The sequence below is a fragment of the Macrotis lagotis genome, chromosome 5, assembly GCF_037893015.1.
Source record: "Macrotis lagotis isolate mMagLag1 chromosome 5, bilby.v1.9.chrom.fasta, whole genome shotgun sequence".
NCBI classification, from domain to species: domain Eukaryota; kingdom Metazoa; phylum Chordata; class Mammalia; order Peramelemorphia; family Peramelidae; genus Macrotis; species Macrotis lagotis.
In genome coordinates this window covers 141,817,457-141,844,708 of record NC_133662.1, presented here as the reverse complement: position 1 = coordinate 141,844,708, position 27,252 = coordinate 141,817,457, and the positions used below count along the sequence as shown (strand labels likewise).

The window sequence follows — 27,252 nt, the reverse complement described above, 5'->3', positions numbered from 1 at the left end:
CAACACAGAGTCATGTTTTCTAACACATCTGCTGTGCATTGAAATGAATAAAAATTATTAAAACATTTCCACATTTTTTCCTTTACATTTCTAATTTAGCTCTTAAAGATTTAAAAAATATATGCCTACAAATCTTTTTACAAAGGAAACTATAATCCATGGAATCCATGACTGTGTAGCAAGTAGTAAAAATAAGTAAAACATACATACATGTTTGATAGCATGTGGTAGACAATAGCATTATACATACATATATATACATATATATACACACATACATATACATACCTGTATTTTTATGTGTGTGTGTAATTACATCCCAAAATTGGGGCACCTAGGAAGTAAGTTGAAAAGTAAATACTTCAGGAAGACTCATCTTTATATGTTCTAATCTGGCTTCAGGCACTTAACTACCTTGGTGACCCTGGGCAAATCACTCTACAGTTTGCCTTAATTTCTCATCTATAAACTGAACTGTGGAATGAAATGGCAAACCACTTCAGCATCTTTACCAAGAAACCGCAAATGATCAAGACAATCTTGACATAACTAAAGAACAATCTATATTCCATAGTGTTCCATATTAATTTTATAACATTTAAGGTGATTTAAATAACTCTTATATTAATGAAATGAGCAAACAACTGTAAAAGCAAATTACATTCTGTTGTAACTGCTGATTTGGTAATGTTATCTTATTGAAGTATATTGTTGTTAATGATATAGCAATTTTAGTAGAAATAATTAAAGAGATTAAATCAGAAAGTCATGAATTCAAATCAGCCTCAGACACTTGTAATCCTTAGCAAATGACTTTACCTTTGTTCAATTCATTTTACACCGCTTTTCAAAATTCTTTTTGTAAAACAAATGATTAAACATTCGTAAATCACTTAGCATTTGAAGCCTAGTATGTTGACTATATAATTACTTGAGATCCTTATTTTTGTTAATGAAGCAGTGATATAAGAAACAATAAAATATACTTGCAGCCCCCAAACTACCTGTATGGAGCTTAGTTAACTTTAGATAGATTCCCTCATTGATTAGAATATAAAGAAAACCAAAGACTTTTGGGGCAAAAACAATTGGTATTGTGTAAATAACTTGTGCAGGAATTTTCATCTTTCATTATTAGGTATAGGTTGATATTGATTCCTCACTTCACTTTCATTTTAAAAGAAAAGAGAGAAAAGGCCAATAAGCAATATTCTTTTATCCAGAATAGAAATGAAAACATTTCTCAGGGATACTGATTTACAAATATGATTAAATAAATGATTGTTAACTACACAAAAATTATTTGCATTTATTATATTTGAACAAAAGCTTTGAAACATTTTAAAAGGAAGAAAAGACAACAGAGAGGTTCCGGCAGAGATGCCATAGTTACTGTAAATGAAAGTCTAAAAGAGGGAGTAGATTAGATAAGATTATCAATTATTCATTAGAAAAGAAAAAAAATCACTTTATCCCTAAGGGCAAGAGAGGAGTAATGAACAAAGACAAATGTCAAATGAGAAAAGACAGGAACAGGAGTGCAACTTTGAAATCAGTTGATAATTATCATTGTTCAAAGGTAATTTAGTATTTTATTAGACATCAGCCCTAAAAATGGGATTGAAACTGAATGAAGAAAGTTCACCTATTCCATATTTTAGCTTCTTCAGTCTAAAACCTTAATTTGTTCAGAAAATAAATCTATTGTGGAAGAGTGACCCCTGAAGACTTTCCCAGTAACAATTAGTTTAATTGCTTTTCGAAACCAAGGATAAAAGAAAGCATAAATCAAAGGGTTCATGGCTGAGTTATAATAGGTAAACCATATTAATATCTCAAAAATATATGTTGGGATGATGAACCCTAGGAATGCATCAATTATTGATTCAATAAAGTATGGGAACCATGAAATAAGAAATGCAATCACAGCAATGCCTAGTGTTTTTGCTGCTTTTCTCTCCCTCTTTGACACTCTGGCATTGTAACTCTCTGAGGATGACTCAGTTTTGCTGCTCATACTTTCAATCTTTCTAGCCTGTTGTTTAGCTACTAGGAAAATCTTACAATAAAGAATGATCATCACCAGAGTGGGAATGAAGAACAACATAAAGTCTATCAGTACCCAGGTTTGATTCACAGCAATCTGGCAACCTCCCACACAAGTGAGGGCACTTACTAATTCCTCCAGCCCATCATCATTGGCACCTGAGAAAAAAAGTGAAAAACTAAAAGTAATGGCAAGAATCCAGGAGAACAAGATGCATAGACCTGAAACTGACAGAGTGAACTTGGTTGGATAGACCAGAGGGTCAGTGACAGCAATGTATCTGTCAATGGAGATGAAGCACAAGTGAAAAATGGAACAATAACAAAATGACCCATCAAAAGAAGAGTGAAATTTGCAATAAGTCTCCCCAAAATACCAGCAACTCTCCACTGACCTCACCATGCTAAACGGCATCACAGTGGCTCCCACCAAAAAGTCAGTACAAGCCAAGGAAGCAATAAGAAAATTGGCTGGAGAGTGCAGCTGCTTGAAGTGAAGGATTGAAATCATGACAAAGAGGTTTCCCAAGACAGCCAGCACAGCTCCCAAACCATAGACGAAGTAGAGGATGACTCGGGGAACAGGAGAGTAGGAGGTTTTAATGCAGGAACCATTGATGTTCTCATAGCAGAGCTGTACAGCTGCAGGCTGGGATTCATTGGTGCTATTTATCATTCTTCTCTCTCAGCTTCTAAATATCTTTGTTTTTCTTGGAATTACAGAAAAGTTATTATTGGCATTCCCAATTTTTCTGAAAAAAAAACCATATATCAAATATTTATTTATAGAAGGTGAAATAATATCCCTTCTGAATTATGATCTCTGACATTACATTTGTAAAGCTCTCAACATTTTTCCTGGCACAGTAGACAATGAAGCCCTCATCCTTTTTTATACTAATTATACATTCTTTTAACTCAGTAGAGTTAAATCTACAAACCACTAAGTACATAGCTTTGAAAAATGTAAAGATCAGTACCAGGGTAGTCAGGGCTCATTTGCTTGGTCCCATTTACCTCTACTTCTATCATTCTTTATCTCAGAGAAGCTCCTCTACAAAATTCTGTAAGACACAAAGGATTTTTCAGTTCAATGGTCGCCTTTTATTTCTTTGCCCTTCACATTGTCAACTCTGAGTTAATGCCTCAAATACTTCAACCTTTCTGGAACTGGGCCAGAGAAGTGACAGAAAACCTCTAAGATACACTCCCTGAGGAATTGGGTGTGAATTAGGAGAAAAAAAATTTTTTCTAACAACCATTAGTAATGAATTCATTCTGCTTAACTACTGTTGCCTCTTACATAAACAAGAATTATCCATTTTGTTTTGTAAGATTTGCATCTTTATGTGTAGGTTTTTTTGTTCTATGAAATTTTTGATGATTTAATTTATGGAGATTGTACTGGGATTTTATGTATGTGTATATAATGTGTGTATACACATAAATGAGATATCTATATAACTGTGTATATAGATGTAAACTTTATGTGTGTATATTTGTATGTGTAGCTATTAAAGCTTAACGTTCCTCTGTCATTAAGACATCCTAACTATAGGTATATAAAAACATATACACATACATATATACATCCCTACATACACATACATTAAGAGTTTCTCCAAATCATTTAAAAATAATCTATACTTTTTTTAGGTGCTGGCTACAAATGTTAGAGTATAATTCCTGCATAATTTAAAAAAAAATTCCATTGCTGATACCCAGACCACAACCATCCATTATTTTTTCCTACTTTATTATTTTAGTTTCAATCTTCCTGAATATTCTTGAATTCATTGGTAGAATATGAGCACTTTTGGTCTTTTCAGTATTACTTGGAAGCATCAGAAGAGAATTTCATTGGAAAATATGTCATGCTGCTTCTCTCTGCATTCATCAGAAAAAGTAGATAGACCTTCTCTATGTTCACAGCAACTTAATTATAAATACACATTTTGAATGGGAATATAGTAAGACCTGTAGTTTGGACAGGTCTGGAGTCAGGAAGAATCATTTTTCTAAGTTCAAATCTGCCCTCAGACACTACTCTGTGACCCTGAGCAAGTCATTTAACCCTGTTTGCTTCAGTTCCTCATAAGTATGTTAAATGAAATGGAGAAAGAAGTGACAAACCATTCCATTGTCTTTGCCAAAAATGGAATCACAAAGAGTCAGACACAACTGAAATGACTGAATAAAAAAGCCCTGAATGAAATGATCACAGCATCTACAGAACCTAGATCTTTCTCTGACCCAGTAAAGGGGAAATCAATAATCTTCAAAGTAGTGTCACTGTGGATGCCATCTAATATACCAAACTGACTGGGAACTGAGTAGTGCCTCTGAACACATAATATTTATAACTTTATAAGTAATTTTTCTTTGTTATTCCAATATTCAGTAAGGGAAAGAAATAGTCCTACCAGCTTATTTTTATTTTAACACTGAAGCAACAACACTGGATGCGTGTATATGACGGGTGCTGGGGACACTCTGAAACTATAGTGAGACCTTCTCAGTTGCTGGCAATATCACAGTTGCCAGATGCCACTTGTAACTATTGGAAAGGAAAAGACACTTTTTAAACCTGACTCTTTCCTGTATTGGAATGATTGTGGAAGCCAGCTGGAAGGAAAAAGAAAAGAAAAGAAATAAAATCATAAATAAATACTCCAGAATATCTCTCTGAAATAGGTCTCAATGAATGTTTATTGACTGTCTGAATCTAAGCCTGCTTCTAGAAGTCAAATCAGGTCACATGCCCTCATTAACCCAGTTTTAAGGATGATAAAATAGGGAGAGAGTAGTTAAGTAATTTCTCCAAGTTCACATAGTAATTATCTAAGTTTAGATTTGAACTCAGGTCTTTCTGATCCACATTGAGTTCTATACTGTAGCACTCAGTTGCTGCAATAGTAGACAGTCAAGGAGTCAAGAGAAAAGTAATGACTGGGAAGAACTGGTAAGAGAAAACCCGAGGAACACTTTTTATATTTGAGGGGTGGTATGAGCAACTAGTTGGAACGGTGGATAGAGCACTAGCCTTAGAGTCAGGAGGACAGGAGTTTGAATACACCCTCAGACACTATGTGACCTCCGGAAGTCACTTAACCCTGATTGCCCACATCTAGGACCATCTCCAGTCATCCAGATTCAGATCGGGCCACTGGACCCAGATGACTCTGGAGGAGAAAGTGAGATTGGTGACTTAGCACAGCCTCCCCCCCACACTCAAATCCAGTTCAGGTGCTTGTCATGACATCACCTCCCTGATGGCATAGTCTTCTTCCAGAATAAAAGATAACCACCAGCAGAGGGGTGGGATGTAGTGCAGTTAAGAGCATTTCTATAGGAGAAGAGAGATGAACTCATGGGGACTATAGTGATTTTCACAGTGGTCTTAGTTTGAAGTCTGCTTTTTCCTCCTCAAAAATGCAAGAGTTCTCATTTATCTGGGTACATGTGGTATGCCCCAATTGAATATAAGGTCCTTGGGAGAAGACACTATTTCACTTGCCTAGATATTTACTGAATGTTTTGTGGATGAATAAATAAATAAATAAAAACATCTACAAAATAAAAAATAAAATATCTACAAAGATAGCATCCTCTCTAATTTAGTAGGACAGGAAAAAAAACATAGTTCAGGTTGGGGAAAGCAAATGGACCAACCTGGAAAGAAAATGAGGGAGAATTAAGATTATCAAGATTTGGAATTGATCTGGCAGAAGTGTGAACATCTCCCAAAATGTTAAGGAGAAATAAAAATAAAGTTATCAAGTGAAAGAGATGCCAAAGAGAATAGTTAGGTGGCTAAGAGAATAGAGCACCAGCCCTGGAGTCAGGAGGACCTGAGTTCAAATCCAACCTCAGACACTTAATTATCTTTCTGTGCACAAAAAAATGCAACAAATTCAACCCCTTGCCATCAAGGCAGTTATTTTTATATAACGAACAATTTCTGTTATGATACATAGAAGCCTTTACTCCTAAGATGTCCCTAGGGAAAAAACATCAAATTCAATCTCTTGCTGGCAAGACAACTATTTTTTTATATAAAGAGGTATTTGTACTATGATATATAGAAGACTTCATTATAATGGCCGAATCAGACTAAATTTTTTTACTCAATAAGTTATAACATATCTATATTCAGTATACAGCTAAAGTGGTGGGTAACAACTAAGCAGAATGGGCAATGGATTTAAATCATGCTTTCAGAAGAGGGGCGAGGTATGTTTTTGACTCAGTTGTTATTAACAATCAAGGATTGAGGTCTTTATAATTGATATTCAACACCTGCCATCAGTTATGTAGTTAAACATTGTTAGGTGGCACAGTGAATAGAAGGCTGTATTTGGAGGGAGAAAGACTTGACTTTTTGGAGTTAAGAAAATCTGAGTTCAATTTCAGCTTCAGATCCTTACTAGCTGGATGACCCTGGGCAAATTATCTCTCTTGCTATTGTTTCCTCATCTGTAAAACAGAACTGGCACCTGCCTCCCAGGGTGGTTGTGAGAATCAAGTGATCTAATATATGTAAACATTAAAGTACCACATACATAATAGCTATTATACTAATTTCCTATTAATAATGCAATATAATTAAAAGTAAGATGTATGCATTGTACTGAGGGAGGGATGGGCTAGCAGTGATCATTAACAAAAAGATTGCCCTATGGAAAAGGGATTAGATTTCTACTGCTTGGATCCACAGTCCAATACTAGATCCAGAAGATAGAGTTTGGTTCACACCAGGGTAAGAGTAGGTGATGCAGGAGACAGAAAAGTAGACTTCCAGTTAGGAAGACCTGAGTTCAAATCTAACCTCAGACACTTGGTATTCATGTAACATTGACAAGTCATTTAACCACTATATGCCTCAGTTTCCTTATCTATAAAATGAGGATTTATTTTATAAGTATTTGAGAAGATAAAATGAAATGATAAATAAAAATTATTGATAAACTTTAAAGTGCTGAATCAAAATTAGCTAGAGCAAAGAAGAATACTGGTTCTGGAGCTCAGAAGATTTGAATTCCAATCGAGTCTCAGAAATGTATTAGTTTTGTGATGCTAGGCAAGTCACTTAATCTTTTTCAACCTCTGTATCCTTATCTCTAAAATACTTTCCAGGGTTAAAAAGTATAAAATGAGGTAATAATTGTAAAGTGCTTTGCAAAATGCAAACCCCTATATAAATGCTTGCTATTAGGTTGTAAGGCAGAATTTTCTATCAGAATTATCCAAAAGTAGATAAGGCTGTCTATCACCAGAGGCAGAATTTTTTGACCTAGGAGACATTTAAACAGAGAATAAAAGACTACTTTTACAGGATCATATAGAAGGAATTCGTTAATAGGGAAGGGTACTGCTATGACTCCGTTATTCTGAGGCAGGCAGCATAATGTAGTAAAATAAATAATAACTTTGGCATCAGAAAAAGGAGTTCCATTGTAGATATGCCATTTTTATCTCTATGACCTTGAACAAGTCACTTGTCATTGCTAAGTCTCTAAGTAGTTTAATATTTTTTTTTCCTTATTCAACCAGTCAGGGCTAAAAGAGTCAGGATGATTGTTTCCCAAAGACTCTAAGCAGAGATTAGGGGGGTATCAGGTGGGATTCTAGCTGAACCTGAAATGAAAGATGGGACTTGATGGATAAGGGGAGGGAAAAACCATGCTAAACCAAGGGAAAGGTGGGAGTGAACCTACAAATGTAGAAATGCAGGTGACATTTCAGGAGCATGTTAGAAGGTCAGTTTAATGGTAGAAAAGATTTATTGAGGGGAGAAGTAGAAAATATAGAGACATAGGTAAGGTCTAGATTGTGGAGGGTCTTGAATGCCTACTAGTCACAAAATAACTTCTCTCTTAAATATTTCACAGGATCGTAGATTTAGAGCTGAAGGTGCCCTGAAGATGTTACCTTGCCCAGTTCTCACATTTTACAATTGAGGAAAATAAGGTCCAGAAAAGATTAAGTGATGTTGAAGGTGAAAAATGATAGCAAGTGACGGAGGCAAGATTCACAGTTAGGCTTGGTTCCATATTTCTTATTTTTTTATTTCCACATAGATTATACATTTTCTGAGAACAGAGACAATTTTTTTTAATTTTTGTGAGGCAATAGGGTTAAGTGACCTAAGCAAGAATTTGATTTGAACTCAGGTCCTTTTGACTCCAAGGTCAGTCCTCTATCCACTGGGCCACCTAGAGCACAGATAATTCCTAATCATTATTTGTTGCCTGAATTTATTGGATGATTTATTAATTCCTATTATAAAATAATAATAATAATAATAATGATCTAATCATTTAAAAGCTAATAGAAACAAAAATGTCAGAATGCAGTTACAAATAAGCAATTTTGACTCCATGAGCTAATGAAAAGGACACAACAATGACAAATATGCCAAGTAATTGATAATCCACATTTCAGGGCTGGAAGGTGAGAATACATTTTGCCTATTGACTGGAATGACAAAACAAATCATATATGTTTAAAATATCCCATAAACATCAATCCTGATTTCTGCCCCAGACATATAATTTTACATTGACCATTTTATCTAAATAACTATTATTACTGGTATTGAAGACATATATTGAATCATTTTATTTTGAAAAAAGACTATGAAGAAATAACATAAGGATGACAGAAAATAGACTAATGTGAGTAATAAACAGGATGCCAGGGGTCTGTGTGTATGTGTGTCTGTGTGTGTGTGTGTGTGTGTGTGAGTGTGTGTTTCTTTGTTTTGTGTGTGAGAGTTTGTTTTTTGTCTGTTTTGTGTGTTTTGTGTATGTGTCTGTGTGTGTGAGTGTGTGTGAGAGTGTGTGTGTGTGTGTTTTGTGTGTGTGTGTGAGAGTGTGTTTTTGTATGGTGGTAGTGAAGGCAGTGGTCCAGTTTTTCAGGCAGAAACTGACAAAGAGTAAGGACTCAGGAAAGTGGAAGATAGCTCCCAAAAGATTGAGCCTAAGAAAGAGTAGATAATGTTTCAATATTTCACAAATAATAGGAGATGAGATGGAACCATTAGAAGAAGAGAGAAGGATGCTGATGTGAGTAGAAGAAAAAATGCATAGGGTTTTATAGCAGAAAAAAACTGGTCAATCAATCGGTTCCATCTAAGCACCATGCATGTTAAATACTGGGAATGAAAGTCCAAAATCAAGAAAATCCCTGTCCTCAAGTTTTCCATTCTGGGGAGAGGTGATAGTGGGAGTAATGGTAGTATATACAATATTCAAAGATGAATATGTACAGGATAGAAAGACACAGAGATTAGATATTTAGACAGGCATATAGCTATATATAATGAAATAATAGTAAAAGTGATAGGGATGGGCTGATACTATTAGGAGAGTCAATAAGGTTAAGGCGGTGGTGCTCGTGCTCGTGCTTTGCAGGGTGATGGTAAGGATTCCAATGTACAAAACTTAAAAGTGACACCATTAAAGACAAAGGGGGACAGCCTATAAAAAGATACAGAAATCTGGAAGAGAATTTTGTGGAAGTGAAGTCCAGCTTGACTGGACAGGCCAAAGAAAAGGAAAGAACAGAAGGCTGACAATACTCATGGGGACTCTCCTAATTAAATCTTTGTAGCGATCGTAGGTAGAGAGGTCCTTAGCTAATCCTGAATAATTTGGTAAGCAAAAGACATTGAAGCAGTGATCAGAAAATGCACACATTCAAAGATATTAAGCAGCCTTTTTGATTTGCCCTTTTTAATTTAAAATTTTTCTTCTTTTGAGAAGTGATTGCTTTCATAAATGTTTCATTCTGTAATTATATAGCAATTGTTCATACATTCAGAATTCACAAATACATAAGAATACATTATAAAAATCTTTATTCCAATGCTTTGCCTTGCTCAGAGAATAAATTCATGGTTGAAGAGCTGTCCTGTAAGATTTTCCCAGTTACAATCAGTTTTATTGCTTTCCTAAACCATGGATAAAAGAAAGCATAAATCAAAGGGTTCATGGCAGAGTTATAATAAGCAAACCAACAAAGAATTTCATAAATATAAGCAGGGGTGATGAAGCCTATGAAGGCATCAATTAATGCATCAATTGAATAGGGTAACCAAGAAATCAGAAATGCAATCACTGCAATACCCAGTGTTTTTGCTGCTTTTCTCTCCCTCTTGGCCACTCTGGTTTTGTAACTATCTGAAGATGAAGATTCCCCTTTGCTACTTGCATTTTCGATTTTCCTAGCTTGGAGTTTAGCTACAAGAAAAATCTTAGAGTAAAGAATGACCATAACCATGGTGGGGACAAAGAACAACAAAAAATCTACCAGTACCCAACTTTGATTCACATAAACCTGACAACTCCCTACACAGGTGAGGGCACTTATTAATTCCTCCAATCCATCATCATTGGCACCTGTGTAGAAAACAGAACCACTGTAAGTAATGGGGATAATCCAGGAGAGAGCAATGCACAGTCCAGAAATATTCACAGTGAACTTGGTTGGATAGATCAGTGGGTCAGTGACAGCAACATATCTATCAATGGAGATGAAGCACAAATGAAAGAGCGAAGCATAGCAAAATGCTGTATCCCCACAGCTATGAAATGTACAGAACATCTCCCCAAAATACCAGCAACTCTCCACGGACCTCACCATGCTGAAGGGCATCACAGTGGCTCCCACTAAAAAATCTGCACAAGCCAAAGAGGCAATGAGAAAATTGGCCGGAGAGTGCAACTGCTTGAAATGAAAGATAGAAATCATTACCAGCAGGTTTCCAAAAACTGCAAGTAAAGCCCCTAAACCAAATACCACATAGAGGATCACACGAGGTCCTTGGGAATAGGGATTTTTAATACAGGACCCATTTACATTTTCAAAGCAGAATTGTACATGCTGAGACTCAGAGCTGCTATTCATGATTCTTCTCTTAGAAACTTGGATTATTGTCTTCTTGATGATCCTGAAATTCACAATTCTCCTACAAAAAGACACATTACATTGAAATAAAGTAATTTAATTTTATGTTCCTAAATTCTCTCTGTTACCTTACCTGAATGCAATAGTATCCTATTCCTGTAACAGCCAAATTCCAAATTATTATGCATACTGACAAGATGAATTTATAAGTGCATTTTCCATGTTTGCAGTAAATAAATGCAAATAAAGAAAATTACTGTGAGCACATCTACTTTGGATGTGCATAAGCAGAAGAAATATCATACCTGCTCCTATGATAGCATTTCCTATTAATCTTCTGGTTTTGTATCTTGAACAGCTTCTTTTTGTCAAAAGATGGAAGATATGACATGGTTATGCTGCTGCTAATCACCTTTTATTAGTATTGCCTCCCTGATGCTGTCAGGTTAGATTAATACCCAAAGCACATTTGACTCTCAGGAACTTTGCCAAAGAAATCTCATCGATGAAAACCCTTAAGATAGAATCCCTGCAGTGTAAGGTGTGAACTGAGAGAATAAACTTTGTTTTCAGAGATCATTATCTAGAAAGTTTTCCTACAAAGCTGAGGTTTATAATCAAGTACCATATATACATATGCATATATGCACATACCTATATACAGAACAATAAACATGACCACATATGTAATGATACAAATGTTGAATATATGACCATATACACATATGCATGGCTGTATAATTTAAGCATTATATAAATATGTATACTTTTCATGAGTTGTCTAAGTCAAAATAATAGTTGCAGGTTGCTATCCACTTTATGGATTCAAATGACTAAATTTCATATGTTATATAAATATATGTTGTGAATGTAACATATGCACGCATGCAAAATTCAAAATAAACCTCCTTGAGAATTTGTTTATGTGCATGTATGTACATATCCCAAGCACATTTATTAAAAACATGCATTATACACATTCATGTATACATATATGGATTTAATTTGCCTTTTATGTATGTATATGCGTGTACTTATTGTGTTCATATGAAGAATTAGTATCCTAGAAGAGAGGACGCTAGCTTAAAAATTCAAGAAAACTAGAGTTAATACTTACTATAGGATACCTCTTGTCCCCTCACTTAAAGTCCTAAGAACTATTTGTAGAGCAAGTACTGATCCAAATTTGTAGATGGAGCTTTCTGGTTAAAGAAATCAACAGAGAGCAACAATAAAAAAGAAACAGTCACAAACCCATCCTTATTTTTTTTTTTAGGTTTTTGCAAGGCAAATGGGATTAAGTAGCTTGCCCAAGACCACACAGCTAGGTAATTATTAAGTGTCTGAGACCGGATTTGAACCCAGGTAACTCCTGATTCCAAGGTCGGTGCTTTATCCACTATGCCACCTAGCCACCCCTATCCTTATTAATATAATAAAGTTAACAACCTTTATATTAGAACTGATCTATAGCCACAGTGATTTACAAAATTTCTGTCCAAAATCCAGTACTTATCACAGTACCTGGAGTTTAATAAATGTTTTTTTTGACTAACTGCCAACATCAAGGATTCAATAAATTAACAAATTGCTCATTAACTAGGAACCTAAATTCTGTGAGGAACCTGGCATAGGTTCCCAATCATTCTTTCCTTTTGTTTGCTTCTTGGGCATTTACTTTAAGTAAAATAGGACAAGGCAATCATTTTATACTCAAAGTGGAGATCAGTAAAAATATATGAGCCATAAAAAGTAATGATTTCCAGTTTTTTAGTAGGAGTCTAAGCTTGGAAGATATCCTGGGAAGAAGAAAAAGAACTGAGGGAAACATTTATTGGAGATGGATGTAGAATACAACCCAAGGTAGGTGATGGTCTCTCAGTACACAATATGTACAAATCTAGATAATTTTCCTTTGTTTCCTTAGATCCCTGTTGGAATTAACTAAGGAAATGTGAAGATATCTTGGCAGCCTCTCTATATTTGACCTTTTCATCAAGAATGCTTGAAAAGTAAATAAGACTTGCACCCTCTCCCATGGCTGAAGGATTCTAAGGAGAAGGCATCCAGGGATATGATGAATGAGTGTAGATAGTTTTTGGAACTACACTGTTGGAGGAATGTCATCGCAAAATTATCAAAAAAATATTCACTGCAAAGTGGCACAGTGGATTGAACGCTGGTCTTGGAGTCAGGAGACTGGAAACTCAAATCCAACCTCAGACACTGGACACTTAGTAGCAGTGTGACCTATGTGCTTGTCATGGCATTAACTCTTGGATGTCATGGTCTTCTTAGATAACAAAGTATAAAAACGACATTAGTTTTCCATGGAAACTTGTAGAAAATGCTATTGAGTGGGAGATCCTGGGTAATTTGATCAGTCTTTCAACATACCCAAGTGTATTATGTAGTTGGCTGTCACTGAGTATCATGGGCAGTTCCACATCTAGAGAGGAGATTATGAAGTGAATAGAAAGGTTAACATTTATTGATAACATTAGTCAAATATTTATTAAGCATCCTGGACTACAGAAACAAGAGATAGTCCAGCCCTCAAGATGCTCACAGTCTAATGAGGAAGACAGCATACAAATATTATGTACAAATAAGCCATCAATGGGATAAATCTGAAATAATCAGCAGAGGGAAGGCACTAGAATTAAAGGGTTTGGGAAAGGCTTTCTAGAGAAGATAGGATTTTATCTGAGACTTAAAAGCTAAAAGAATTAAAGAATCTAAAATGTCAAGAGACAGTATGAAGAGAATGAATATTCAGAAATGGGGGACTGTCAATGACAATGCCCTGAGTAAGGGGATAGCTCATGTTGTTCCAGGAATAGCAATCTGGTGTCACCACATTGAAGAGTTTATGAAGGGTTGGAGAGTTAATAGTAAGACTAGAAAAGTAAGGGGAAGGAAAAAATTAAAAGTGAGGGAGGAAAGGTTATAAGGGTTTGGAATATCTACTAGCAGCTTTTATTTTTGATCCTAGAAGTAATAGAGAGCCACTGGAATTTATTGAATAGAGGAAATGACGTGGTTAGACCCTTTCTCTAGGAAGATCACTGATGACTGAGTAAAGGTTGAAGTGGAGACATTGCAGGGAGACCAATACCAGGGTATTGAAATAGTGTAGGTGTGAGGTAATGAGGATCTGCATTAGGGTGGTTGCAGTATCAGAGGAGAGAAAGGGGCATATAGAAGAGATATGAAAACTGTAAAATTAAAAAAAACCATGGCAAATGACACCTAAGTTTTGAGTCTGGTTATCTGGAAAGATGGTAATAGCACGTTAGGAAGAGGGGAGAGTTGTGGAGGACAGATAATAAGTTTAATTTTAATTAATTTAAAATATTTATAGGACATCTAATTTGAGCAATAAAAAAATGAGAGGTGAGCCAAGAGGCTAGGGTTGGATAAGTAGACTTGAGAATATTAAGAATGAAGTTGACAATTGAATTCATAAGATCTGATCAGGTCAAATTAAATTTTAAAGAGGTAGAAAAGGTCCCAGGATAGACCCAGAAGACACTGAAAGTCAGCATAGGCATATGCTAGCATAGACTAAAGCGACAGCAAAGGAGAATGAGAAAAACTAGTCAGACAGAAAGAGGAAAAAAAACTGAGAAAATAGTGAGGAAAAACCATAAAGAAGAGAGTGATAGTGTCAAAGACTGCAGAGGTGTATGTGATATTAATTATTCAAAGAGTTACTTATATAACTACAAACAACACAGCCTTTGTCCTAAAGAAGCTTATATTCTAATGGAAAAAAGAGTAAGATATGTGTGTGTGTGTGTTTGTGTGTATAAAGAAGCTTATATTCTAATGGTAGAAGAGTAAGGGTTATTGGAAAAGGAGGAGGAAGGGAGGGTTGTTTTCCTGGCAAGGAGAGACAAAAATTTCATCTACTGCAGTCAGTAAGAGTAAGAGATGAAATATAAATTTCCTCTGGCATGGTGGCCATCAGAAAGTGAGTCAATGGTGAGAAGACTGCAGGAAGTAGTATGGGTGCCCTTGCCTAATATGGTATCTTTGTGGGCATTTATTTGATCATTAAGGTATGGGAAGGGTGGTTGGTTGCAAAAGAAAATGTGTATTACAGTGGAAAGGGAAGGAAGTTGAAGTCCTGAAAATTAGAATGGTTTTTCAGTATAGTCAGTTCTGCTACATTGCTTGTTTTGAAAGTATGAATTTGTTGCAACAAATCCGATATATTAGGGAATGATTTGATCCTATCAGGAATTTTCTGTTCACTCATATGATTTCACCACAAGAAATAGTGAGAGAACACACAAAACTTTACCACTCTGAATTTATTCATAAGCTGCTCCCAAATCTTCCATTATGGTTGAGGCTTTCCAGCTCACAGTTGAAACCCATGGCAGCATGTGACAGAATTATGTTATATGGTACAAAATCCTCTATTGGTCAACAGAATTGGATTAAATTTGCAAAAAAAAAGTTGACTGTTTTATACACACACACACACACACACACACACACTGACAAACATATCAAGGAGGACCTTGAGCTGATACTCCTTTTAAATAGATGTTTTTAAGATATATACACTTCAATGAAAGAAACAACACTATTCATTGCATAAAGAAAACAAATCCCAATATCTACCTGTTATAACTTAATTTAGAGTCCTCAGTTACTTGAGTTTTTTTATCATCTCACAGTTCACAAAATGAGGTTTAGTTGGCCACATGAAAAGATATTCACCAGGTATAAAAGCATTAATACAGTTTGGAACTCTTCTTTTGTCCATGTGGGGATGCCAGTTAAGCCTGAAGGAGAGTTTCTACTCCCATGGGGACATGACTTTTGAACTTAAGGCACAAGAAAAGATGACTGGAAAAAGAAAAGGAATTCTGTTTTGACATTTTGAGTTTGAAATTCTATACAACAGCTTGACAATGTCATATGAGAATAAGGTTGAACATATAGAGAGGGTAACTCATCCCTTAGGAACTGATGAAGTCACCAAAAGAAAGAGTATAAAGAAAGAAGAAGATGATGAAGGAAAGAGCCTTGGTATCTAACTATAGTTAAGAATAGGTTATGGTTACATGAATAAAATAAAGAGGGAAAATCAATGAACTAAGCATGCAACTAAAAAAATTAGAGAAAGAACAAATCAAAAATCCCCAATTAAATACCAAATAAGAAATTCTAAAAATTAAAGGAGAAATTAATAAAATCAAAAGTAAGAAAACTATTAAACTAATGAATAAAACCAAGAAAAAACAATAAAATATATAGACCTTTGGTTAATTTGACTTACAAAAAGAAAGAAGAAAATCAAATAACTAGTTTCAAAATTAAAAAGGTAAACACCACCAATGAGGAGGAAATTAAAGTAATAATTCAGAACTACTTTGCCCAACGGTATGCCAATAAATCTGATAATCTAAATGAAATGGATGAATATTTACAAAAATATAAGTTGCCCAGGTTAAATGAAGAGGAAATAAAATATCTAAATAATCCTATCTCAGAAAAAGAAATTCAACAAGCCATCAATGAACTCTCTATGAAAAAATCTCCATGGCCAGATTCACTTGTGAATCCTATCAAACATGTAAGGAATAATTGTTTCCAATTCTATATAAACTCTTTATAAAGATAGGTGTAGACAGAAGTCTGCCTAATTCCTTCTATGACACCAATATGGTGCTGATACCTAAACCAGGAAGAGCCAAAACAGAGAAAGATAATTGTAGATCAATTTCCCTAAGGAATATGAATGCAAAAATCTTAAATAAAAATCTTAGCAAAGTGATTACAGCAAGTTTTCACTAGGATAATACACTATGACCAAGCAGGATTTATTCTGGGAATGTGGGGTGGGTTCAAAATTAGAAAAACTTTCAATATCATTGACTATATCAATAACAAACTTAACAGAAATAGTATGATTATCTCATTAGATGCTGAAAAAACCTTTGTCAAAATACAGCACCCATTCCTACTAAAAACACTAGAGAGCATTGAAATAAATGGATTGTTCCTTAGAATGATAAGCATTATCTATCTGAAACCATCAACAAGCATTATATGCAATGGGGATAAGCTAGAAGGATTCCTAATAAGATCAGGGGTGAAACAAGGATGCCCCTTATCACCAATAATATTCATTATTGTATTGGAAATGTTAGCTTCAGCAATAAGAAAAGAAAAAGAAATTGAAGGCATTAGAATTGGGAAGAAAGAAACAAAACTCTCACTCTTTGCAGATGACATGATGGTATACCTACAGAACCCTAAAAAAGTCATCTAAAAACTACCAGAAACAATTAGCAACTTTAGCAAAGTCACAGGAGATAAAAGAAACCCACATTAAATCCTTAGTATTTATATATAATTATATATATATATATATACATATATATGCATGTATATATCACTAGCAAGATACAGCAGCAAGAGGTAGAAAGATAAATCCCATTTAAAATAATTTCTGACACATAAAATACTTGAGAGTCTACCTTTCAGGGCAGACTTAGAAACTCTATGAAAACAACTATAAAATACTTTTCACACAAATAAAATTAGATTTAAATAACTGGGCAAATATCAACTCCTCATGGATAGGGCAAGCTAATATAATAAAAATGACAATTCTACCCAAATTAAATTACTTATTTAATACCATATCAATCAAACTTCCAAAAAGTTACTTTAATGAGATAGAAAAAATTGTGACTCAATTCATATGGAGAAAAAAAAGTCAAGAATAGAAAGGGACATGATGAAAAAAAGTACAAAAGAAGGTGGCTTAACCTTATCAGATCTAAAATTATATTATAAAGCATCAGTTATCAAAACTGTCTGGTACTGGCTAAGAAATAGAGTGGTGGATCAGTGGAGTAGAATAGGTGCAAAAGAGAGCTAGAAATGATTATAGTAATCTGCTGTTTGATAAATCCAAAGAGTCCAGCTTCTGGGATAGGAACTCACTCTTCAATAAAAAACTGCTGGGCAAATTGGAAGATAGTATGGCAGAAACTTGGATTAGACCAACATCTCAGACCCTATGCCAAGTTAAAATTAAAATGGGTGCAGGATTTTGACATAAAAGACAATATTATAAGCAAATTAGGAGAACAAGGAATAGTTTACCTGTGAGCTCTATGGAAAGGGGAGCAGTTTATGACCAAGGAAGTGATAGGGAACATCGTAAAAAACAAACTGGATAATTTTGATTACATTAAGTTAAAAAGCTTTTGCACAAAATCACTAAAATCAAGATGAAAAGAAATGTAGTAAATTGGGAAACAATTTTTACAACTAGTATTTCTTTTTTTTTAAGGTTTTTGCAAGGCAAATGGGGTTAAGTGGCTTGCCCAAGGCCACACCGCTAAGGTAATTATTAAGTGTCTGAGTCTGGATTTGAATTCAGGTACTCTGGACTCCAGGGCTAGTGCTCTATCCACTGAACCACCTAGCTGCCCCTACAACTAGTATTTCTGACAGAGGACTCATTTCTAATATATATATATATATAGAAAGAACTGAGTCAAGCTTATTTTTAAAAAAGCCATTCCCCAACTGTCAAATGGTCAAAGGCTATGCAAAGGCAATTTGCAGATGAGGAAAGCAGATATATACATATATATATATATATATATAATCATATGAAAAATTGCTCTAAATCATTGCTGATTAGAAAAATACAAATTAAAGCATCTCTGAGGTACCACCTCATACCTCTCAGATTGGCCAATATGACCAGACAGTGATCAATGTTGGAAGGGATGAGGGAAATCTGAGACACTATTACATTGTTGGTGGAGCTGTGAACTCATCCAGCCTTTCTGGGGAGCAATTTGGAATTATGCCCAAAGGGCAACAAAAATGTACATACTCTTTGAGCCAGCAATACCACTTCTGGGTCTATACTCTGAAGAGATCATGAAAAAAGGGTAAAAACATCACTTATACAAATTTATTCATAGCAGTTCTGTTTGTGGTGGCAAAGAATTGGAAATCAGGGTATATCCATCAATAGGGAAATGGCTAAAGAAACTGTGGCACATGTATGTTATGGAAGATTATTGTTCTATGAGAAGCCAGGAGGGATGGTATTTCAGAGAAACCTGGAAAGACTTGCAGGAATTGATGCTTAGCAAGATGAACACAACCCGAAGAACATTGTACACCCTAACAACAACATGGGGGTGAGAATCAACCTTAATGGACTTGCTCATTCCATCAATGTAATAATCAGGGGCAATTTTAGGGTATCTGTGATGGAAAATAACATTGGTATTCAGAGAAAGAGCTATGCAGTTTAAATAAAGACCAAAGATTATTACCTTCAAATTTGTTTAAAAAGTTGTCTTATGTACTACATCATTTTGCTATCTCCAATATTTTATTTTCTCCTCAAGGATATGATTTCTCTCTCAATACATTCATTTTTTATCAATGCATAGCATGGAAACAATGTAAAGAGTATCAGATTGCCTTCTGTGGGGGGAGGGGAAGGAAAGGGAGGGTGGAGGAAAAATTATAAAATTCAAAACCTTACAAAAATGATAGGTAGGAGCTACTATTGTATATAATTAGGAAACAAATAAAATATTTATATAAAAAAGAATGAATTATGGATAATGATTCAGCAAGAGACTGGGAGGGAATGGCCAAAAAGACAAGTGGAAAATCATGAGGAAGCAATGTTAAAAAACAAACAGAAAGGAGAGAATATTTAAGAGTAGAAATAGCCAACAGTGTTAAGTTTAGAAGAGAAGTCAAAAAAAGATGAGAATTGAGAAATGATCTTTGGAGTTGGCAAATAAAATTGGTATCTTTGGAAAGAATAGTTTCACTTTAATGGTGAGGTGAGAAACCAGAATGAAAATTGAGGAAAAAAGTTGAGGAAGTCAAAATAAGGAATGTAGACAGTAATTTGAGGAGTTTTACTCTGGCATATAGGGCAAGTGCTTGAGGAAATGGCAAAGTAAAATGAATTTTTTTAAAGATGGGGAAATCTGGGCAAATTTGTAAGAAGCACTGATTTTTAACTTATTAGAGAATGAAAGTGACAATCCATGCATTAACCTGGAGAATATATAACTATAGGAAGATAGCATGACAAAGAGTTCCAAAGAACAACCAAGAATGGCAAAGGTTACATAATACCAGGGAGAGGTTAACCTGCCTTAGTAATGAAAACTGATCTCATAAGAGCAGGAAGTATAAATGACCCTCTTGACTTGCTTCATATAGTTATTCCAAAAGAAACCATTTCCATTTGTCATTGCTTCTTTTGTGAAGTAATATTACTAAATGTGAGGCAAAGCAGATAATTGATAAAATAGATTTTTTAAAAAAAGTGTCACAAATACAGAAATCTAGAAATGAAATAGAGGAAGGAACCCAAATTTGTTATTTCAGAAGCACTTACAAAGATCATAGGATTATAAATAGTTGGAAGGGAATCTAAACCTCGGGGAAGTTAAATACCTACCACAAGATTACACAGGTAGTTAAGTATGAGAGGCTGATTTTGAACACATATCCACTGACTACAGAGCCTGTATTCTTTCCCTTAGATTACTCTGCTTCTTTTTATTCTGAACTTCTGCACGATAAATCATGTCACAAAGTTATTTATCAGTTTCAACTACATATAAGGCATATGAAATGTAAAGTCCATTACTTTTCAGAGATATAATGCTATATGGGAACTAAATTATTAAACTTTATAGAAGTTAAACAATGAAAGTCAGGAATAAGGGTGGGGGATATAGCAATAGAGGAAAAAGGAAAACCTAGTTCAATTTCAGTTATGATTCACCAGATAGTGTTCAGAAATGTTCTCAATGTCACTTGGTAATAACTTTCCTAATTTCTACTTTGTCTTTTAAGATCAAATATCAACACAATTTATTATACAGTTTTTGTTTAGCAATTTATTTATTCATTATCCATTCATTCTTTTTTTTATATATCTATCTTGAAAGCATTTTAAATCAAGAAACAAGAATGGATTTTGAAGTTGTAATTCAGGAGAATTCAATGGATGTAATCTCCTGGGAGATGCCACAATGCCAAGTCAACCAGAACAAGGTTAAGGTAACAGGGGATTATGAACCAAGTGGGAAGTAACTTTGCTTAAAAATTGGTCATTAGATTAAGAAAGTAAGGCCCAGGGAGATTAAGTTCAAGGTAAAACATAGGAAAGACATGAAGATTTGAAAGTAGATCATCCATGTAATCATCCTTTCTACTATGTAGAACTTAGGAACTGTTACAAGTTGACATATATAACAGAATTGTTCCAAAGAAAATGGAAGAATTCATCACTGTAATTTGGCTTGATTATGTCCAATAGTATGTCATTGATATGATGAAGGTAAATTACCAAAAAATACATATCTGCTCTAATATTACATTGAAATTTGAGGATAAGCAGAAATGAAAGATTCTGGTTCATTAGCATCATGGAAAAAGGAGAAAGACATTTTTCTTTCTGTAAATTGTCTTCTACTACCAAGAGAAATTGGAATTTGAACTGTATTGAGTAAAATGCTCATTCCACAGAGGCACAAAAAATAGAAGTTGTGATAGACAAATCCAATTTTCTTAGAGTAGAATGGAGTGGAAAAAAAACATGTATAAAGTACTTTTTATATGCCAAGCAAGTATTAATATAAATTTGAATCCTCTTCTGCTATTACAGAACTCCCTTTCTAATTGAGATATGAAGTCCATAGAAGAAAGTTAAATGTTATACTATATGGAAGGAACTGCAGTTCCTCAATGTGATCAGGGATGATGGCAAGGTGGAGGGTTTTTTCCAAGGCACACTGTAGGGAAGAGAAGATCTGAGTGGCAGCTAGGTGGCACAGTGTACAGAGTACCAGCCCTGGAGTCAGGAGTACCTGAGTTCAAATGTGGCCTCAGATACTTAATAATTACCTAGATGTGTGGCCTTGGGTAAGCCCCTTAACCCCATTGCCTTGCAAAAACTTAAATAAATAAGCAAACAAATAAACAAATAAACAAACAAACAAATAAATAAATGGATGAATGAATGAATGAATGAATGAATAAACAAACAAGAAAGAAAGAAAGGAAGGAAGGAAGGAAGAAAGAAAGAAAGAAAGAAAGAAAGAAAGAAAGAAAGAAAGAAAGAAAGAGGTTAGCTATATCATATTGTTGCAAAGTTGTCACCAAAAACCACCAAATTGGTGGTCTGCCTAGCATTACTGAAATGCCTTGGTACCCTACAGATATGGGAGGGAACCCACTTCCTAAAGGCCAAGGATTCTCACAGTACCCAGACCATCAACAGAAGTCCTGTTTTCTACTAGATCAGGCCAAGGGATAATGATGGCTCTGGAAAAGGCAATGAGAAGGATGTCTCTGCACAACATTCCCATCACTAAAATCAACATAATGTGCATGTAATACAATCATTTGATTGATATCATAATTTTATTTGATTATTCTAAAAAGGCTTATATAAAAATATTGAACTAGACACAAACTTTCTGCAAAAGTAATTTAGAAAGTTAGTAAATTAAACATTTCAAATCCTACCAGATCCACTGTTTTTCACTTTTATATAAACAAGATAACCCAGTAAGAGCTTAATAATAATGGTTAGAATTTATATAGAGCTTCAAGTTTTACAAAATACTTCATAAATGTTACTTCATTTGTCCTTCACAAGCTAAGCATTATGATTATCTCCATTTTATAGATAAGAAAACTGAGTCAGTGGTTAAATGACTTCCCCAGTTACACACATAAAAAGTTCTGCAGCTGGGTTTGAAATCTGGTCTTCTTTATTTCAGATCCAGGGTTCCATCTACTATGCCACCTCGCTTCCTCTGTATCTAGGAGAGCACTGGGGTTGGAAAGCACAGAGTTGGCCTCTCCATAGAACAAGGATTAGGAAGACTCAGTGCTATCACTGAGCTAAATTCTGTTGAGAAATTTTTTTCTCAGAACAATGTATCTAGTTCCCCCAACAAGCTCCAAGGCTGACCTGTATGTGTATGAAATTACAGGCATGATGAAATTTATCTCACATTTTGACATTTAGTAGTTCAATTTCCACAAATCATAACAAAAAAATTGGGTTTCCAAAGATGCCTCAAATACTCTGAAATGGCAAAAGATTAGTAAAACCTTTCAAAGTTTTAAGATCTTTAATGAAGTGCTTCTTAAAACAAATATATTCACAACTTGTTTTTCATTCAATTTTTGCTTGAAAGGAAAAGTAAAATACCTTGGATTTTCTGAATTTATGAGATAGTAAAAAATGTAGCATCCTTAGTAACTTAATTGATAGTTTTTGTTTTATACAGATGTTTAATAATATTTATATCCTATTTGTAAAAACAAACTGAAATATGTGTAGATTTTTTTATTTTATTGTATTCTGAATTTAAGAAAAAACAAACATTTCCAAAATATAGTAGAACAGAAAAAAGATTACTGCATATAAAACTGCAAATTTATTATCTATGATTTACTATTTTTCTCTTAAATATATAAGCAAATCATCATGTAACTTTATTTATTTCCTTTTTCTATTCCCTTTATGATACTCTAGTTATGGATACTTTTATACATAGACACATACATACATATATATAATATATATGTATATACATACATACATATATATATGTACACACACACACACACACACATAACAGACACTTGAATGTGTGTAATCATTCCATACATACTTCTACTTATTTTTTCCCCTGGATGAAAGTAGCATCTTCCTTCACAGGTCCTTAGTTCATCTGAGTATTTATAATAGTCATTCAAAGTTGTCAAAGTTGTTCTTAAAATATTATTTCTGTTACTGTATACCATGTTCTCTTGTTTCTGCTCATTTTGTTTTTTAATCATCTCATTCAAGTCAATCAATTTTTTTCTAAGATCAAACCCATTATTTTTGTACTATATTAGTAATCAATCACAATCATATTCCACAGCTTGTTCAGCCAATTCCCAATGGTCTTGTTTATAATTTCCAGTTTTGTGTCACCACAAAGAGAGTTATAAATATTGTAGAATATAAATATTGTAGAATATATATTTTCTTTCCCTTTTTTCCTTAATCATCTTGAGAAAGAGAACTAGAGTGATATTGCTGAGTCAAAAAAGAATATAGCTAGTTTAATACTTTTTTGGACATATTTCCAGGATGCTCTCCAAAATGGTTGGATCAATTCACAATTTCCCTCCAACATTTGTGCCAATCTGATAGGTGTAAAATGATATCTCAAGGTTGTCTAAGTTTGCATTTTTCTAATCAATAATGATTTAGAGCATTTTTTCTTGTTATTTTTATTGAATTTCTTCATTGTAAACCTGCCTGTTTCATTTGAATCTGATCATTTATCAAATGGGGAAGTGCAGAATTAACTTAATGGGTATTATTGTATTTATCAGATTGTGGAAGTTGTATATTATATTAATGGAATGATCAAATAATTGTGAAAACAAATTTCAACCTGTTTTAAGTGCTAATTGTGTATTGTTATGAGTATTGGTGAAATGTCATTTAAGAAAATATTAAAAATGTTTTTAAACTCAAAATCTCACAAAAATGAATGTTAAAAACTATCCTTATATGTTATTAAAAAATATAAAATTGTTTTTATGTGCAATTGGCAAAAAATAAAATGTTTCAAAAGAACAGCAATGACTAAAAGCAATTTATAAACCAACAACACTTTTGGGTGATTAAAGATAGCCCTGGTTAGTTCTGTGATTGAGGAGAAAATAGAAACACAAAAGGTAAAGGACATCTTTAGTAATAAAGTCATTGTCTTTCTTTACCTATTTATAAAATGAATGAATAAACATTTTATTAAGTACTTACTATGTGCTATGTGCTGTGCTAAGGACTGAAGATATAAATGCAAAAATGAGACAGTTTCTGATGTCCAAGAGTTTATCTTCTGGTTGAAATAGTATGTTCGGATATAAATAAATACAGGATTTGTTCAAAATGAATATAAAGTAATATGGAGGATGGAAGATGCTTAACAATTATGGAAACTGGGAAAGGACTCTTGAATGAGATAGCATTTGAACTGAACCTTAAAATGATTTAGGAAGCTAAGAAGTAAAGGTGAGAAGAGAGTATTTTAAAGGTACACGGGACAGTTTTGTAAAGTTGGTGATATCTTTTTTTTGCTTCAGTCTTTATAATAGAACAAGCATAATAGAACATATATATATATATATATATAATAGAACAAGAAACAAAATTATAATAGAACAAGAAACAAAATTCTTAGATCCAGATTTGAATGGCTTGGAAAGAATTAAAGGAAGAGAGAGAGAGAGAAAGAGATAAAGAGATAGAGACAGAGACAGCCAGAAACAGTCAGTGACAGAGCCAGAGAGAGAAAGAATAGTACAGATACATTGCAGAGAAATTTGAAAAACCAAAGAAACATGGGAAGGGGATTTTTGAAAACAAAATTTAAAAAAGGGTAGTGTTCTACTTCATTTGAAATACTAACCCAAAAAAGGAAATAGATTGAAAAGTTCTATGAAATAAGGGGAAAATAAGAACTAAGGGAACCCAGGACTTACGACAGAAACAGATAAAGTGAGTTGAGGCAGGTACTGGTAGGAAACTTTGAAACCTTGTAATCTTTCTTAGCAAATGAATTTTACCAAATGCTATTTATTGGGACTGAAATTGAAGTTTTTTGTCTGATATGAATAGCAGCAAAATTTGTATATTCTGAAAAGTCCTGTCTCTTAGGTTTTCCATCACTTGGTAGTAAATTTCTTTCAAATGAACTTTAACTTCTTCCATCTGAAGTCTTTACCTGCTCAGAAAACAAATCGGTTGTTGAAGTGTGACCTCTGAAGACTTTCCCAGAGACAATCAGTTTAATTGCTCTTCGAAACCAAGGGTAAAAGAAAGCATAGATCAGAGGATTCATAGCTGAGTTAAAATAAGCAAACCAAACTAAAATTTCATAAATATATGTTGGGGTGATAAACCCTAGGAAAGCATCAATTATTGTTTCAATAAAATAGGGGAACCATGAGATCACAAATGCAATCACAGCAATGCCCAGTGTTTTTGCTGCTTTTCTCTCCCTCTTGGCCACTCTGGCTTTGTAACTCTCTGAGGATGAAGATTCTCCTTTGCTACTTGCATTTTCAATCTTTCTAGCCTGTTGTTTAGCTACTAGAAAAATCTTACAGTAAAGCATGACCATAACTAGAGTGGGGATGAAGAACAACAGAAAACCTACTAGTGACCAGGTTTGATTCATAGCAGTCTGACAGCCTCCCACACAGGTAAGGGCACTTACTAATTCCTCCAATCCATCATCATTGACACCAGTACCAAGGAGTGAAAACATATATATAATAGCAAGAAGCCATGAAAATGTGATGCACATTAAGGAAACCTTCAAAGTGAACTTGGTTGGATAGACCAGTGGTTCAGTGACAGCAATATATCTATCAATGGAAATGAAACACAAGTGAAAAATGGAAGAATAACAAAATGATCCATCAAAATAACAGTGAACTTTACAATAACTCTCCCCAAAATACCAACAACTTTCCACCGACCTCACCATACTGAAAGGCATCACAGTGGCTCCTACCAAAAAATCAGCACATGCCAAGGAGGCAATGAGAAAATTGGCTGGAGAGTGCAGCTGCTTGAAGTGAAGAATTGAAATCATGACCAAAAGATTTCCTAATATAGCCAGCACAACTCCAGAGCCGAAAGCCAGGTAGAGGATGACTTGGGGTCCTGGGGAGTAGGAGGTTTTAATGCAGGAGTCATTGATGGTCTCATAGCAAAGTTGTACAGCTGCAGGCTGGGACCCATTGCTGCTGCTCATGAGTCTTCTCTCTGAACTTTGAAGAATTTTCATTAGTCTGTATGTTTGGTATTATTGAAATATCCAGCTCTCTCCTTAAAATAAAAGATTCATTGAATTAATGCTTTAAGAAATCTACTAGTTACTATCTTTGATAAATTATGAATCTTTTCCATTGATACTATAATTTATGAATCTCATTCAAATTCAGAAGTTGCATATGTAACTTAGAAACTTTTGCAATTTATCTCTAGGCAATTCAATCAAGTCTCAGCAAGTTTAAAAATTTCTAAGAATATATGTAAATGCCTTAGTTACCTATTTAAAAAAATTTCTCATTGACCCACTACCTGTGAGAAGCTTCTCTGTCAAGAGGAAAGATGTGATGGGATTACCCAGCTCAAAGATCAGCTTTTATTTTGGTGTTCTCTCCCATGGTATCAGT

At 34.3% G+C, this 27,252-nt stretch overlaps 3 protein-coding genes across 4 annotated transcripts; all 3 read right to left on the bottom strand.

The window, feature by feature from the left end:
* Positions 1 to 1,666: 1,666 nt before the first annotated feature.
* Positions 1,667 to 4,115, bottom strand: LOC141489907 (trace amine-associated receptor 7a-like). 2 transcript variants are annotated; one of them, XM_074190258.1, is made up of 2 exons: positions 4,091 to 4,115; positions 1,667 to 2,688 (listed from the first exon to the last, which is right to left on the bottom strand). In XM_074190258.1, the coding sequence occupies exons 1-2, from the start codon at positions 4,113 to 4,115 to the stop codon at positions 1,667 to 1,669; spliced, it is 1,047 nt and encodes a 348-aa protein (XP_074046359.1). The 2 variants fall into 2 exon arrangements, with proteins under 2 accessions (XP_074046359.1, XP_074046358.1); XM_074190257.1 differs by lacking the exon at positions 4,091 to 4,115 and having other exon boundaries at positions 1,667 to 2,722.
* A 5,791-nt stretch (positions 4,116 to 9,906) lies between these two features.
* On the bottom strand, positions 9,907 to 10,956 carry LOC141489906 (trace amine-associated receptor 6-like). Its single transcript, XM_074190256.1, has one exon. The coding sequence runs from the start codon at positions 10,954 to 10,956 to the stop codon at positions 9,907 to 9,909; it is 1,050 nt and encodes a 349-aa protein (XP_074046357.1).
* A 14,807-nt stretch (positions 10,957 to 25,763) lies between these two features.
* Positions 25,764 to 26,861, bottom strand: LOC141489392 (trace amine-associated receptor 8b-like). The gene has a single exon (XM_074190043.1). It carries the CDS (start codon positions 26,859 to 26,861, stop codon positions 25,764 to 25,766), a length of 1,098 nt encoding a protein of 365 aa, XP_074046144.1.
* Positions 26,862 to 27,252: the final 391 nt, after the last annotated feature.

Coding starts and splice junctions, on each gene's coding strand:
- LOC141489907 (XM_074190257.1), bottom strand. CDS start 2,722: ATGATAAATAGCACCAATGAATCCCAGCCTGCAGCTGTACAGCTCTGC.
- LOC141489906 (XM_074190256.1), bottom strand. CDS start 10,956: ATGAATAGCAGCTCTGAGTCTCAGCATGTACAATTCTGCTTTGAAAAT.
- LOC141489392 (XM_074190043.1), bottom strand. CDS start 26,861: ATGAAAATTCTTCAAAGTTCAGAGAGAAGACTCATGAGCAGCAGCAAT.